This window comes from Chlamydotis macqueenii, chromosome 20 (assembly GCF_036417535.1).
Source record: "Chlamydotis macqueenii isolate bChlMac1 chromosome 20, bChlMac1.mat, whole genome shotgun sequence".
Lineage (NCBI taxonomy): Eukaryota > Metazoa > Chordata > Aves > Otidiformes > Otididae > Chlamydotis > Chlamydotis macqueenii.
This window is the reverse complement of record NC_141575.1, coordinates 6,019,506-6,034,552: the sequence shown is the minus strand read 5'-3', so window position 1 is coordinate 6,034,552 and position 15,047 is coordinate 6,019,506. Positions and strand designations below refer to the sequence as shown.

The 15,047-nt window shown below is 44.9% G+C and overlaps 2 protein-coding genes across 26 annotated transcripts in view; one reads left to right on the top strand and one right to left on the bottom strand.

Moving 5' to 3' along the window:
• The window catches only part of FNBP1 (formin binding protein 1), a 95,454-nt gene extending 94,793 nt beyond the window's left edge, over nucleotides 1-661 (bottom strand). For all 25 annotated transcript variants that reach the window (XM_086763521.1, XM_086763520.1, XM_086763522.1 and 22 more), the window contains exon 1: nucleotides 411-661. In XM_086763521.1, coding sequence (XP_086619647.1) covers nucleotides 411-434 — 24 coding nt within the window. In that variant the 5' untranslated portion in view covers nucleotides 435-661. The remainder of the gene's footprint in view (nucleotides 1-410) is intronic.
• Nucleotides 662-6,470: 5,809 nt separating this feature from the next.
• The window catches only part of GPR107 (G protein-coupled receptor 107), a 40,105-nt gene continuing 31,528 nt past the window's right edge, over nucleotides 6,471-15,047 (top strand). Inside the window, exons 1-5 of the mRNA XM_086763633.1 lie at nucleotides 6,471-6,586; nucleotides 11,776-11,901; nucleotides 12,722-12,772; nucleotides 13,034-13,122; nucleotides 13,805-13,971. Of these exons, the coding sequence (XP_086619759.1) occupies nucleotides 6,476-6,586; nucleotides 11,776-11,901; nucleotides 12,722-12,772; nucleotides 13,034-13,122; nucleotides 13,805-13,971 (544 nt within the window). The 5' untranslated portion in view covers nucleotides 6,471-6,475. The remainder of the gene's footprint in view (nucleotides 6,587-11,775; nucleotides 11,902-12,721; nucleotides 12,773-13,033; nucleotides 13,123-13,804; nucleotides 13,972-15,047) is intronic.

Here is a 15,047-nt window from a genome sequence, read left to right as displayed (position 1 = left end):
GAGCCTCTCCTCCAGCCTCTCGCAGGAGCCGCACACAAAACCCACCCCAGCCTCTGCTCGAAATCCTCCCTCCGCTCGACAACCGCGGCGGCTTTTTGTGCCGCTGAGCATTTTTTTTTTTTTTAATTTACCGAAGAAAATAAATAAAACTAACAAGTCTCCGCTGGGATTTCCCTGCGGAGGCTGCGGTAAAAGTTTCTAGAAGAAGGTGGACCCCCCCCCCCGCACCCCCGGGAAGAGCAGCCCCCGGCCAGGCCTCCCCCGCGCCGCCCCGCACAGCGCAGCCCCGGCCCCCCGCACCGCGCCGGCCCCTCCGCACGGACCGTTATGACACGGGGCGGGCGCGGCGCTCTCCGGTAACCGCCGCAACGGCCCCGCTCCCTCCCTCCCTCGTTCCCTCCCGCACTCACCCACAGCTCCGTGCCCCAGCTCATGGCTCCGCCGCGCCGCCGGGGGCCGGCGCTGAGGGGCGGGCGGGGGGCGCTGGGGGTCTCTCTCTGTCCCCTGGCCGCGCTTCCTTTCCCCTTCGCTCCTCGCACACGGAGGGACGAGCTCCGGTGGGGCCGGGACGGAGAAGAACGGAGCGGGACGGGGACGAGCGCTGCTCACCGCCGCTCCCGCCTCATCGCGCCGCAAAATGGCCCGAGCGGCGCCGCGCGGGGAGGCGGTAGCGGAGTGGGGCGGGGGGGGGGGGGGCCGCTTGACAGCTCTGGCGCACTGCGCAGGCGCGGCCTGAGGCGGGGAGGGGGAGAGGGGCGAGGCCAGCAGTGCGCAGGCGCGGCCCACAGTCAGCGCGGCCCCGGGTCCCCGCTGGCCGCCGCGGCACCGTGCCGCCGTCTGGCCCCTGCCCCGGCCGGATCCACCCGCCCTCCGCCCCGCACGGCGGGCAGCTCTCGGCCCGCCCCGCTTTGAAGTGCGGAGCGGGCCGGTGTGCAGGCTGGCGGGCGCTCCCTGCCCAGGGGGCAGCCGTGGCGGTGATCCCGGCCCAGCCCCGCCCGCCCTCAGGTGTCGCTTCCCAATTTCGTACCGCCCCCTCCTCCAGCGAGGTGGGGTTGTAGGTTTGTTTTTTTTTTAAAGCAAATATTCCTGTTTTGACCATTTGGGGGGAGGGCAACCACCCTAGCGAAGAAGGAAGCCCACACGCTTAAAACTAACTGCAGGGGCTGACTTCTTCAAACTCAGCTACCCAAACATATGTATATACACACCACCCCCCAAAATAACCCAGATCCGGGGATATTGAGTCCGCCATCTGTCACCAACACGCTCAGTGAGCAAGGAGGAAAACAAGCAAATCATCTGCTTTTGCATAAATGGGGGTTATTGTAGCAATTATGCAGGCCTTGCAGAAAACGGCCCATTTCCTTGCCAGATAAATAAGATTTTATGCTCATCGTCCTCTGTAACAGCATTTATTTCAGCTGTGTCACTTAATCTGATTTTACATTTCTGGTTTTTTTCAGCTACAAGAAATGTAAAGAGAGCTTTAGACTGATATTTTATATTGATTGCTGCATCTGTTCATGAAAGATTTACCTGGTGGGGGAAAAAAAAAAAAAAAAAAAAAGAGAAGCATATTTATTCACCTGAGGAAAAAGGTGTCTGCTTACAGAAGGTGGGGACCCTTTTGATGTTAGAGGATAAAACGGAACAGCTGCTACAACAACCATTATCCCCTTCAGATTAATACACTTCTTTTCACTGATGCTTGGCTATTACCCTACATGAGAAAGGACAAGAAAATAATAAGTTAGTAAGCAATTCCAATATGTAGAACAACAATGGAGACAAGTGTTATGTTAATAACTGAACTGCATTTATTTTTGTCCTAGTTCAACTGATCCACACATAGGAGTAGAATGCTGCTCCTCACACAGCTGACTTTGAAGGGAGGCAGAGAGCAGGCAACACTTTTGTTCATCATTAAAGTTATTACTTTTAGGGACTGACTTCATAAACAACTCAGAGCCACGCTGTTCAACCCATTTTACAGAATACTTCTTCCTGCTACTGCCAGCATATTTAAATATCTGAGCCTGCCACGCTGCCTAGAGCACAACCACAGTCTTCCAAGGGTTTGTACTTCCACAGACTCTCGGGGAAGGCGCACCAAAGCTCGCTGTCCTTAGACCTACGTCCATCCAGAACACATTGCAAAACCAGACAACGCGGTTGCATCTCAACTTTTTGAGAGCATAATCCATAAATACTTGAGTAAAAAGAATGTACCAGGACCAAACAGAGAGCAGCGCTAGTATCATCTGAGGTAAATTTGCTGTGGAATTTCCTTTTGCACAAAGAGCTGGGAGGGGAACAAGGCAAACCTGTTACACCAGCACGGGCAGGGAAACCTGTCCACACTGAAAGATAAAAATGCTTAACCAGTTACAGAAAGATAAAGGCCAGAAATGCAAGTTGTTTATTATGATGGTACATGAGGATCAACCATGCCAAAACCTATGAAAAGTTATTAAACTTTGTGTGGACAGAAGCTCAAGACAAACTAAATAAAATAAAATCAGTTCCGGATATTTCTGGAAGGGAACTTTTTCCTGTCTTTGATTGTCTTTGTTATTTACCCTGAAACTCTCCAAAACAGGGATTGCCACTTTTGTTATTCCTTTCAGTTGCACAGTGCCCAAAACAGCAGGGCCTAGAGCTTGGCTGGTCCCTAATTACTAATGTAATTAACAACAATGGGAGCATTAAGAGCCCTTTGTGCTGAAGTAGGTGCTGGAAGGCTCAGAAGGTCCCAGACACTGAAGAACAGTTCAAAATTACACTTAGAAATTACATTATCTATTGCTTTGTTACTTAATTTGCAGAATCCCAATCTGAGCAACACAAGTTTTCCCTCAGCTGCTCTGAGAACAAGACCATGCAGATCTGTTATCTAGACATCGGTCTATTCCTGTAAGTTCTCCGTGTTTACCTCTCCTGTTGTTATGATCCAGAACACTACCAAAGGTAGATCCTAAGCCCAAGTAGAAACAATTCCCTTTTTAGAAGACCAGGACATTGTTTAGGAAACCCCATTCCCACTTGATAACAGCCAGATTAGCTGCTAAATAATTTAGAAGGTACATAAAGATAAAATAAATCCCTAAATACAATTCAGTCTAATCCTTTTTCTCTGGGTTTGTTTACTCACAACTTTCAAAACACATACAAGCATTTTCTAGCTTCCAGGAAACAAGAGGAAGAGGACCCACCTTTTCCCCCTGAAGTTATCACCCTGGCAGCTGCTTCCCTTTTAGTTTTATAATTCTATTCAGATCATCCACATCCAAGACAAAGAACATCGATGTTGCCTGTGACCTCTCATACACTGGGACTAAAACAGCGCCAGGAAAGGAAGAGGACACACCTTTCCCTAAGGCCATCACCATCACAGCTGTTTCCTTTCTGCTGTTACAACACTCACTACACAGATCATTCAGACACAGCAGGGAACTTGGTTCTCTTTAAATGCCCCATCAGAACCCACAGGGACCTAATTAAAGCCTGATTAAGACCTGATGAACCTTAATGGCCCTGACCAGTTTCACCTGTTGCCTCCACCCACACCCTCTGCCCATGGAGTCAGGAGTCGCATTTAAGCTTTGGCCTGAGGGTTCAGTCTCTGTCTGAACAATGTTGTAGGGGTACAGGTACGGGCCTCTGGTTCAGCCACAGCTGTGCTTGGCTACGGACCCTGTTAATACGGAGCCTGGCTCACATCTGGCTTTATCTTGGACCTGCCTTATCCTTACAGACCTGTCCAGCCATTGCTAGACTGTGTCTGACTTTTGCTACCATCACCTGCACTGCAGATCGACTTCTCATCTCAGCCCTTGTCTCATTCCTATGACCTTGCCTGATTGCCTGGACTCTTGCTGCCAACTGCCATCTCTAGGCCTGCCCTGCTCACCTGGCTTGGAGACTCTGGGACTGGACCCCAACTGGTGAGGCTCCTGCCCTGTTGGCAGTGTTACCATGCTCATCTCTCAATGCCATGTCTCGGGGAACAGCCAGCTCTTGCTGCCCCACAACATGCCTATGCCTTGGCTCATGGAGTAGATTAACAAATTGACACTTAACCTGTTTCACTCTTTACTGAGGGATACCTGTAGGCTATCTCCATGCCAAGATTTTCCTGACATTGCTGATGCCTTCCATCGGATTTCAAGAGCTGCCCATGATAAGCTTGAAAAAAAAAAATCTGTGACTGGTTCTAATGAGATGTTTGGATACATGTGAAAATACAATGAAGGAGTAAAGAAAAAAAGATATCTAGGCTAAATTTGTTTAATCGCAGCTGAGAATAACTGTATGTGCTAGGAACAGCACATTTGAAGCAAGGCGAGTATTGTCTGGAAGCTGTAGTAAAATATTAAAATGTAAGGATGAGAGTTACTGTTATAGCATATTCATTACAGACAGCAGCCAGTTTGCATATTGATAGAGATGTAAATTTAAGTACAGACATCTCTGAACATAGAAATTCTTAGAAAAATGCATAGCCAAAGAAAGTAAACAGGTTATAAATTCTGTTTTTAAGATCATTTAATCTAGGTAAGTGGGGAACTAACAGTTACTAGAATATCCTAATAGTAGGTGGAGAGTTAACAGGAAACAAATCTACAGACAGTTTCTAGTCTGTGTCATAAGAATCTGCAATTGCTACTAGGAAGCATCTTCAGACTAAGAGAAGCTCTTCAGTGCAACTAATCCCAAGGATTATAGGGGAAAACCTCATGCTATTTGACCCCTGAAGTAGCCAAAAGTGTGCCTGATAGTAGTGAAGCAAGGCATGAAAGCCTGCGCTGTAGCTGTGGTTGCGAGCAAATATTTCTCAGGAGTCAAAAGTCTCTAGGCTTCCCAGGTGGTCCGTGCATAGGAATTATAATAATTACAACATTAAAAATATTAAGTCCAAGAAAATACCAGGACCAGAGTTATCTTTTCAGAATAAATTCTCCGATGTTTGTAGTTACCTGAGCGTCTCTCAATCTGTGGGGTGTAGCTACGTGCAGTACAAGGCCCGGTGCTGACAGGACCTCTAGCGGCATGTACCAGTTAATGCCCGCAGAAAGAATCCTATTAGAAAAACACAAGATTGTTTTTTTTTTTCATGCTTCCAGATATTTTCTGGTACCAGTCCAGGTTTCTTTGGCTGATGGCGAGATTTCTGTGTTTACTTTATTACCTGAGAGTATAAAAGAAGGAAATGAAACTGTAGGAGGCAATGGGCAGCGGACAGTAACATCTGAATCACCTCTGTACGAAGATGTGACATTCTACACAATCTTGCTAACACAAAGGCCAAGACAATTGATTTTCCTCTGCCTGTTTTACACTCACTTGTATTTTACTACTCACCTATTCCAATCCCGTCGTTTCTCTGGCTGTAGATGAAGAAACTTGCACAGCTCTTACTCTGTACACTGAAAGGGAAAATCAGAATGTTTTGAATTCCCAGAGCTGACAGCATAGGACTCCACATTGAAGAATTATATTTATTTATATTGATGACTTCCTGTAAAGAAGACACATTGCATAGCCTTCCAAATTGCTTTTTAACAGTGTGTTAGCCTAAAAGCTGTTTTAGTTGCCACTATTCACGTTCACTTTGTTTCTTGTGTTACTCTCAGTTTGAGCAATAAAGAAGTCACTGAAGTCAGGCCCAATCTGCTTGTCATTTTATTTTTAAGTGGGACTACAGCTACCAGTTTCAAATACTTCAACAGCTGCAAAACTATTCCAGTAAGGAAGCAGAAAGCCCTTTGTTTTCTTACTCTTTTTTTTTTTTTTTGGTGATATTTGAAATTAATACTTTAAAGCTGGCTTTAAACAGAAAGGCAGTTTTTCAGTTATTTGGACTACCGGATGTTCAAACGTCTGCTCTCACCACAGCTCCCGGGAAGAAGCTGGAACTCGCTGGCTGCTCCTCGGCTGAGCTGGAGGCATCAGCCCCACACCTCCCCAGGGCCTGTGCCGCAGGGCCGAGGGCTGCGGCGGGGAGGGCTCCGGCCTTCGCCCACAGCTCCATGTCACCTCATTCCAAACCAGGGCCTCACTCCGCGCCTCCGCACAGGCTGTTCCCGGGAAGGCTCAGGGCTTCCCTTTGGCCGGTGTGTCCCCGAGAGAGCGGCCAGGGGGGAGCTGCCACAGGGCCCCGGCCCTCACTGAGGGGCCCGGGCCAAACCCGGGGGGCACTGTGGGGAGGCAGCCTCCGGACGGTGGGGCAGCCCAGAAGGGTCCTGAAACTTCAAAAAAAAAAACAAAAAAAAAACCAACCCCCCCCCCAAAAAAGCCAACTCTGAGTCTCAAAGGGAGAGAACAGGGCTGCGAAGCCGCCAAACCCCGGTGGGCGGAGCCGCGCGGCTGTGACTGACAGGAGGGCGGGGCAGCCCCGCCCCGCTGCGGTCACGTGCCCCCCCCCTCCTTGACCCCGGAAGTTGCGCGGGAAGAGGATGCTGATGCTGGAATAAACATGGCGGCCCGCGGCGCTGGGGCTGTGCTGTCGCGGGCTGCGGCTGTGCTGGGGCTGCTGCTGCTCTGGACGGGCTCGGGCGGCGCCCGCGTCCATCACCTCACCCTCCAAGTAAGGGCTGCGCCGCCCCCCTGCCTGTGGGCTCGGCTCCCGGCCGCGCTGGGCCCCCTCCGGGTCGCCTGAGGGGAGCGGCGGGGCCGGCCTGGCCCTGCTCGCCTCCCGCGGGCCGGGGCTCTCCTCTCCTCCCCGCGGCTCCGGCTTCGTCCCGCCACCGCCCCCTGGCACTTCTCCTCTCTCTGGGCTCTCCCCCTGCGCCTCGGCCGCCTTCTGCTCTTGCCGCTGTGTCCCCCCGCATGTCTTTAGCCGCTTTCCTTCCTTTGTGGCCGTCTGTCCCTCAGTGATGGGGAAAGCGTGTGGAGAGGCCTCAGGACTGTAGCGGTTTGAAGGTGCGGATGCTTCACATCCTGTTAAAAGCAAGGCAGAAAGCTGTGTGTGGTAAGAGGGAGCTGAACGTGAGCTGGAGGGAGGTTTCTGAAGGGGCTTTGGGGTTGCTTTTACTTTTAATCTGTGCTCTGCAGTTGTCTTTCCTGTCCTGATCGTTGGTCACTCGACTCTAACAGGCTGCGTGGCTGTCGTGTTGCTCTTCTGGATGTAATTTCTTCACACTGATTGAGTCAGTAGAGGCAGGAGAAGATATTGATGCTGACAGCTCTCTGTTTTGGTTTGATAGACTTCTAGTTGTGCTTTTGACAAGCGTTGTGTTGCCTTGTGCCTATATTTAAGAAAAACTAGTTGATGGGAAGTGATGCCGATTGCGTTGAACATCTGCAGCTGCAGTGTGCTGCTCTCTGTTGTGTTTTAAATGAAAAGCTGCACGGTTGCTATGTGATAGAGGAACTGTGCGTTTGGGGTGGTGCTTTTTAAAGGCTTCTGTGTAGTTCACTAAATGCTCTGTAAGTCTTCAGCATGAGGTTGTTCATTTGTTCTGCTGTCAATAGCATGCAATATTTTGCTGTTAGAAGTGTTGGAAGAAGTTAATAAAGTTGTTTATGGCTAGGGCCAGCATTACTGCGTTGCTGTAGCAGTTTACAGAGAGCATCAAAACTCTGTGGGAGCTCCCCTTCAGCCTTTGGGGTACAGTGAATGCCCGGGAGACACTCGTGACTTACGTGTAGGGAATTTTCCAGTCTACGTAGTTGTCTAATGTGGAACCACATGGACGTTGTTCTGCTTCAGGAAAAGTAAACTTCTCTCTGAAGAAATAAATTAGGAGTTTCGTGCTGGTTACAGTACTGTTTTGAGGAATTTGTGACCAACAGCTGAGTGTCAGAAGAATTTCTCCTGGGGTGATACTTTTCCCTTACATAGAAAACTTTGAAGTGCAAGTGTTCTCAGCAGCAGATGTTACAGCTCCTCGTTCCTGTTAGGGAGTTTCTTATCCACCTGGATCAATTACTAAGCTGTGGCTGCTGATTTTTACAATCAAAGTGGGGTATGGTTTTAGTTTTGTAGGTATTTTGTGTGAGTTGCAACACTGACTTAACCGAGCCCTGGAAAGTAGGAGTGCTTTAATGCCTTTGTCCACATCCTGTATAAACACAAGCTTTATTGTTAGAGCACAGCCTCCCCCTTTCTACTTCATCCACTCTTTTACAGCGTTTATGTAAACATTAGGGTCCAACAACTGTACCCTTTCACAATGAAATCTCCCTTCTAGTGTTCTTGCCATTGGCTCCTTGCTTGTAAGCGTGCTTTGACGCTGTGCCAGGGTGAAGGCTGCAGCTTTGTGTGAGTGCTTGATATTGAGTTTCCTCAAACAAACTGTTATTGCTGAAGTTAGAATAGCCTCATTCTCGTGTACTTGTAATTAGCATGCTAAGGTGAAGTTTTTTTTGTTGTTGTCAGAAAAGCAAGTCACAGTCTGAGTGGTTTCCTGTTCTGAAATAACTTCTTTTATCTTTAATAAAGCATACAAAATGATTTCTTCTGAGTTAGAAAATGATTTGTTTGAATCTTGCTATTTCACTAACCTTGTGAAAAGGAGACTCTTTTCCTTAGTAGCAATTGTTATCAGCTTCATTAGTTTGATGCGATATGTTTTGAAAAAACAAACAAAAAACCCACCCCAAAAACAAACAAACAAACAAAACCCCAAACCCTACAAAAGGTGAAGTTACCGAAGACTGATCGAAACAATTTTCAGAGGTTCCCAGGAGCAGCTGTTAGTTGGAATGTTTCTCTAGACCAAAAATAAGATATTTGTTATCTTCACAGTTGAATGCTGAAATATGGAAGCCTTATATTTTGGATAATGCGATGGCAGGCTGTCTCGGAGGATGAGGAAGTTGGTCTAAACGAGGCCTTTGTCAGGCACACAGCTAAATTTAACGTTAGCAAACAGCCAAGGGTACTGGTTTCAAGAGGAACTGCCCGATTGACAATGTGGTGGTGGTAGTTTCTGAGTAAAGTCAGTTATCTTTCCAGTTAGCTGGCTTCCAAAAGGGAACTAAGACCTCTCCTATTTTATGTACTGTCAAGATAGCAGTTTCATGTTAAATTGTTATTTGGAAGATGTTATTTTTCAGTGGTTGCTTGTAAATACTTGTAGCCTTTTAATGTTGGGAGGCCTTAGTGTCCAATTGCTCAGGTTAAAACTAGCTTCCACAATAATTCATTTAGTCTTACACAAATTATAAGTATTGTTATTAGTCTCACACAAATAATAAAATTCCTTCTGTGTAAGGCTAAGCACTCTCTGATGAAGCTTTCACTGTACTGCTAGCATGATTCCAGTTAGATTTTGGGTAAAACGTTCAAGAATTTTTTTCTGCCCATTCTGAGCTACAGGATCTTGCATACTACTTTCCTGTAAACTTATTCAAATGTTGCAGAATCCTTTTTTATCCTAAAGGAGTGGAAGAAATGGGTAATGTTTTTATGGAAATAAGCAGATACCTTACTGTACTGGTATGACTGTAACCTGTTGGCGATGAGTCCTGGATCATCTCTTCTCCGAGGGGCGGGGTTAACCGTTAAATGCCTCCTGTGTCCGTTAAAATAAGGTGCATGCTACCAACTGGGATGCTCAAGTATTCGTTTGTATGGGTTCACACCTTTCTTGTAAACTTACAGTTGCGTATTTCTGAAGTCAGCAGTTGAGTGATGATAAATAAAAGCTGGATTCTTCCAACCTGTTAAACTTCCTGTGAGAGCTGGGGCAATTGTTAGTGAGCCCGTATCTTTAAGCTGTCGGTACGTGGAGCAGTAGGTGCTCTTGGAAGGCCTCCTGTTGCTTGGTGGCAACTGGTGACAGCGTGTGTGGGATCACGTGAAGCTGAAGGATTTGTGGACTAAATCTGTAAACTCTAAGCACTCAAAGCTGAGATAAAACCAGGGAGGAAAGTGTGTTGTGTATTAATTATCTTTTGTTGGTGGGAAGCATGTTGGTAAACCAGCAGAGTAAATAAACTTAAGTAGAACTTAATAGCTTTTGCAAGCACTCAGAGTTAAGCAGCTGTCTCTGGTCATCTTTACAAGGTGCAAAACAGGTTACGACTGGATGACACTGTATTCCCCTCTACCCAGTCTCCCAGACAAATGCTTATTTGTCCAGGTGTGGTTAAATACATACGATGTGCTATGTAAAGAGCTAGTATTAATCTTCGGTTTTGACTGGGAAATTATATTGAAAGCGGTGTTAAATGAACCAGAGGGGCTCTTGTTTGAAGCACATTAAGTGACCTAGAACCCGAAGACAGCACAGCTGTAATACTCAGTTGAACAAAGCACCTGCTGTGAGCCATGTGTCACTAACTTTTTTTTCCTCTTCTAGGCAGTAAGGGAACCGTCTGTTATTTGCCAGGTTGACTTGATTCTGTTAGGGTGATCTTATTACAACTACGTTACAGGTTAGCTGTGTCAGGATTGGTGTCCTGCTGTTACAGTCAGTGATATTTATGTGTCAGGAATGTTTTATGCAGAGATGTTGGAGTTAATACTAGGGTTAAAGAGAGAGACCTTGCTATACTTCTACAATTATTAGCTCAGTCTTCCAGTACTTGTCAGAACAGTTTGTTTACCTTTAACAGCTGACTTCTCTGCTTAGAGTATTCTGCAATCTGATTGTCTTTTCCTAGAAGAAAATGGAAGAAGAAACAATTTTATTATTTTTAGTGACAACTTGTAAAAGTACTTTAAATCACATCTTAAACTTTTCTAATTTTTCTTGCTTTGTTTCTCTTTTACTTCCAATCCAGTAGGAGTGAGGGTCCAGCTGTGTACCTCTTTATGGATTTATGAATGCAGAGTAACAGGGATATGACCTTTCCTCATCTCATGTGGCAGCTGTGTGTAATATTTACTACTTTTCATGTGACCTCCTTATTTGGGGAGGAAAAAAAAAAAAGCAAAGCAACTCACTATATTTGAGCCTTTATCAGCTGAGCAAGGGATGGAAAGGGATCAACTTCTACAGTTTATTTGCCAGACTGAGAGGAAGTAAATTATTCTGCAACTTAGACTGGGAGCAGAGGAGGGGATTGGAATTTTCCTGTTAAAAGAAACTAACCCAAGTGATTCTGTTTGCACCCCCGTAGTCAGATTTTGGTATTTATTCTACTTGTAAGATGCAAGCCAGATTCCTCCGAATGACTTTTTTTGGATGTCCCAAATGGGACTACATAAGAAATTTTCTTCTCTACACCATACACATAGTTTTCCAGTGTGTTAGGTGTTTGACTGTCCAAACACTGATCCCGCCTAACACAGAAGATCTGATGGGATGACTGTACACTGTGATACTTGTTAAACACTTGGCCAAAACCCAGCTCTCACTTAGGTAACACCACTATAGTCAACTAATTCCTCTTCAGTCTGTTGCAATGACAGTAGCTAGCATTCAAACAATAGTTGTCTTGATTTGTCAGCAGTCCTGGTTTGTCATTTTGAGGTTTGGGGTTTTTTTTGGTAGCAATATTTTATTTAATCAGTGGTGCCAGATATTTAATTTATTCTGGACTTTTTTCTTGTGTATTCTTCAGTAGTATAGCCTGGTAATTAGCAAAGACATATTTATTTAAAGATCTTTCTGCTCAGGTTGTTGGAAGAGTTGGTCAATTCCAATGAAATAATTGGTTATATCTGAAGGTTATATGCTAAAGAAATTTGCTCCTGGTGTGATCAGATAGATGTTTTGCATGAATACTTAAGTAAGTGTCAATCTCAGTCACCCTCCTTCCTCTTCGAGTGCTGTGGCAGATGTCTGTGTATGTGATTTGTAAACTTACTTTCCTTTCTTACAGGATGATGTGAGGCAGAAAGTGCACCTGAATACCTTTGGCTTCTTCAAGGATGGTTTCATGAAAGTCAATGTCAGCAGCCTTTCATTGAAGCCCCCTGTGGGCTCTGATGACAAGAGTAGCTTATCAGTAAGTTACTTGGAGTCCCATGACTGTATGAAGCTTTCTGTGGAATTTCCCATGCACCAGATGCCTTAATTTATTTGAGGTGTCAGATCCTGACTGGTGATGCCGTTGGCTTTGCTTGCCGCTGTGAGCCGTTTATAAGGATAGGTATATGATGGGATTTATCCTTGAGCACTACCCCTTCTGCTTTAAGGATAAACTTTAGCTTACCGCATCTCCTACTGAACTTGATGCACGCATCTATGACCTGTATTGAAACACAGGTTTCCTAAGGGAGCCTCTGATGTGAGATTTTCACGTTGTTGTCCTGTTGTGTTGCAGTGCATCTTGTAATCACTAAATCAGTAGATTTCCAGAACAGTGATTGACTTCTAGAGGACTCTAAAATTACATATTATATGTCCCATTATGCTAGTGATTTTAATAGAGAGACTGAAATACTAAGGTAGAAAACGGACCTGTGTTCTTACTCTTTTGCACAGTTCAGCCTCCTTTTTAGTAAAAGTATTCAACACCGTCCTCAAGCAAAAGCATCTGGAAAAGTACTGAATGTTAAAACATTCAGGGGCAGAAGATACTCCAGATTAGTTTGGGTTTGAATCGGTATGTATTTTATCCTTGGTGGATACGGATGAAGCAGCAAGTTTATTATATTTGAATTTTTTTCTTGTCTAATTAAGTAATGAGAAATACTTGGGTTCTGTCTTAAATGTAGGTTAATTTGTTTAGAGAGCACTGTCTTTGACCCTTTCAGTGGTGATTTGACTTCTGATACTAGGGGAACCTGAGCTGTTTTGACAGATTCTTCTCCATTGTCTCATAGGTGGGGTTCAGTTTGGTTCGAACAAGGAATGATGGATTCTCCACTTACCTGGTAAGAGTAAGAGATGTGGACTTTGTTTTCTGTGCTGGGGACATCTCATAGTCTACCTTATTCCAGGAGTGGTTGGAAGAAGTTAAAAAAAAAAACAAACGGGGAGTGTGGAGTGGGGCCTTTCGACATGGGCAGGTTGTTAAGGATAATCCAATTTTACAACTTGCTGGACTAAGAATGGTAGCCTTTCCTAAGGGGGGAACATGTCCCGTTTCTTATAAACAGGAGGGCACTTCAGAGATATCTTGCTTTTATTACCAGGATGAAGAAGTGGATTACTGTATCTTGAAAAAGAAGCCGGAGCAAGATGTCTCTGTTGTAATCTTACTTCTGAACTTCAAAACTGAAGTGTGAGTAAATAGTGTATGCCACATTTTGAAGTTATTTCTCTAGTTGCATCTAATGTATCATTTGTGAAATGTCTTTAAGGGCTTAGAAAGCTGCTGTGCATGTAGTTTATTTTTTAATTGGTTACATGAGAGTTGAGGGGAGGTGAGAGTGAAAGAAAAAATCTGCAGTATAAAATGATCCAAGAATTCTTGCTGTATGTTGGAGGGATAAGGGAGCATAGGGCAAAAGAATCATACCTTAATTGTGCTGAAGGCAAGAACTTGAAGTCTTGGGTCACTGTTGCAGCTCTTGCACTGAATATGCTGTTTTATTGTTTGTCTTGAATGATCTATTTTATGGAAGTGCCTTCGAGGCTGTGTTGCTTTCTATTGCAAGAACAACTGTAACTGTGTGGAAAGATAATTTCTAATGAGGCTCTGGTTACCAAAACTAAATTAACCTATTTTTCTTCAGCTACTCTTGTATTTGATGTAAACATATAGTGTAACTTCTCCCACAGTGATTAGTTCAATGCCAGGCTGCTGTAAGTCATGATCTGGTGCTTGCCTGTTCTCTGTGATTAAAAAAAAAAAAAGTTAAGACATGTTGGTTTTCCTTTATTTAGGTATACGTAGGCTATGACAGCCTCTTTATGGATGTTAATTTGCTTTTGTTTTGTGTAAAACCTCTTTGTTTATTTAGTGTGAAAGTACGGTTCTCTGCAGAAGCTGCTTCTCTGTTACCTAAAATTTCATTCACGTCTGAGGAAAATGTTACTGCCTCAAGCACCAAGCTGCTAAAAACTTCTGAACAGAGCAGTGATTCTGGTAAAAATCCTACAAAGACCGATCAAGATACAGACAACAAAGGTAAGCTTGCTAAACCTGACCTATGTGTTCTCTCACTACCAATTCCTCATTGATGTGCATCCAGCAGTGTGTTGTGGTCACCTTCTGGGGTCCCCTTGGGCTAGAATTTGATGTAGAGTCTTGTGTAAACCTGTACATAGAGCTACCTTTTGAGCTGGAGTCTCTCCTGATCAATGGTTTGTATTAATCAGTTCCATTGATCCAGCAGAGACCTAATGTGATTTTTGGAGACCTACAGTACTTGTGAAGAGGGGTTGAGGTACTTGGTTGTCTCTTTTGTGTGGCAAAAAGAAGGCTAAGGGGCAATTTGGTAGCCTCCAGCAACTGGTTGAAGGAAGGTTAGGATGACAATGATGCCAAGCTATTTTTAGTAGTATCACACAATGCAGCCTGTGGCTTTTCCTCCTTACTAAGTCTGGAGTGTCTCAGATCAGCTGTTAGGAGGGAAAATAAGACTTTTCTAGGTACCTATTTCAGCATTGTAGGAGAACATTTGTGCGAGTTGTAGAACATCCATCCTTTCGGGTTTTAAACACTTGACTAAACAAAGCCAGGGCCAATGTGATACAGTATTGACACTAGGCATACTTTGAGTCAGAAGTTGGACTAAAGATCTCCACAGGTCCTTTCCAGCCAATGTTTGTATGACTTTGTATGTATATATCGAAAGAATTGAAATCTAGTCTGTCACTTAGAAGCTATGGGGATGGAAAAGTAATTATACCAGTAACCTTTCTTGGAAGTGCAAATCTTTGTCTGGCTTCCACACCAGCAGACAAAGCAGTTTTATAATCTCAGCTCTGATGGGATTAGCTCTGAACAGTTCATGTTATCCCTGGAAGAGTTTTAGACTTCAGATCAGACAGCTCAGCAGTCTGATCTGAAGTAGTCTGAGTCTGTCTTGGCCTGTCATGTTCACAGGCTTTGTTGTTGAAAATTTTGCACAGCTGTTCTAACATGTCAAGAACTAAAGCTGCATGGCACTGAAGATGGTTGATCTCACAGCTCTAGTTTTGCTTTTTCTTACACTAAAAACTGTAGTATGCACATTGACGGCGCACTGAGGTGCAGGAGCC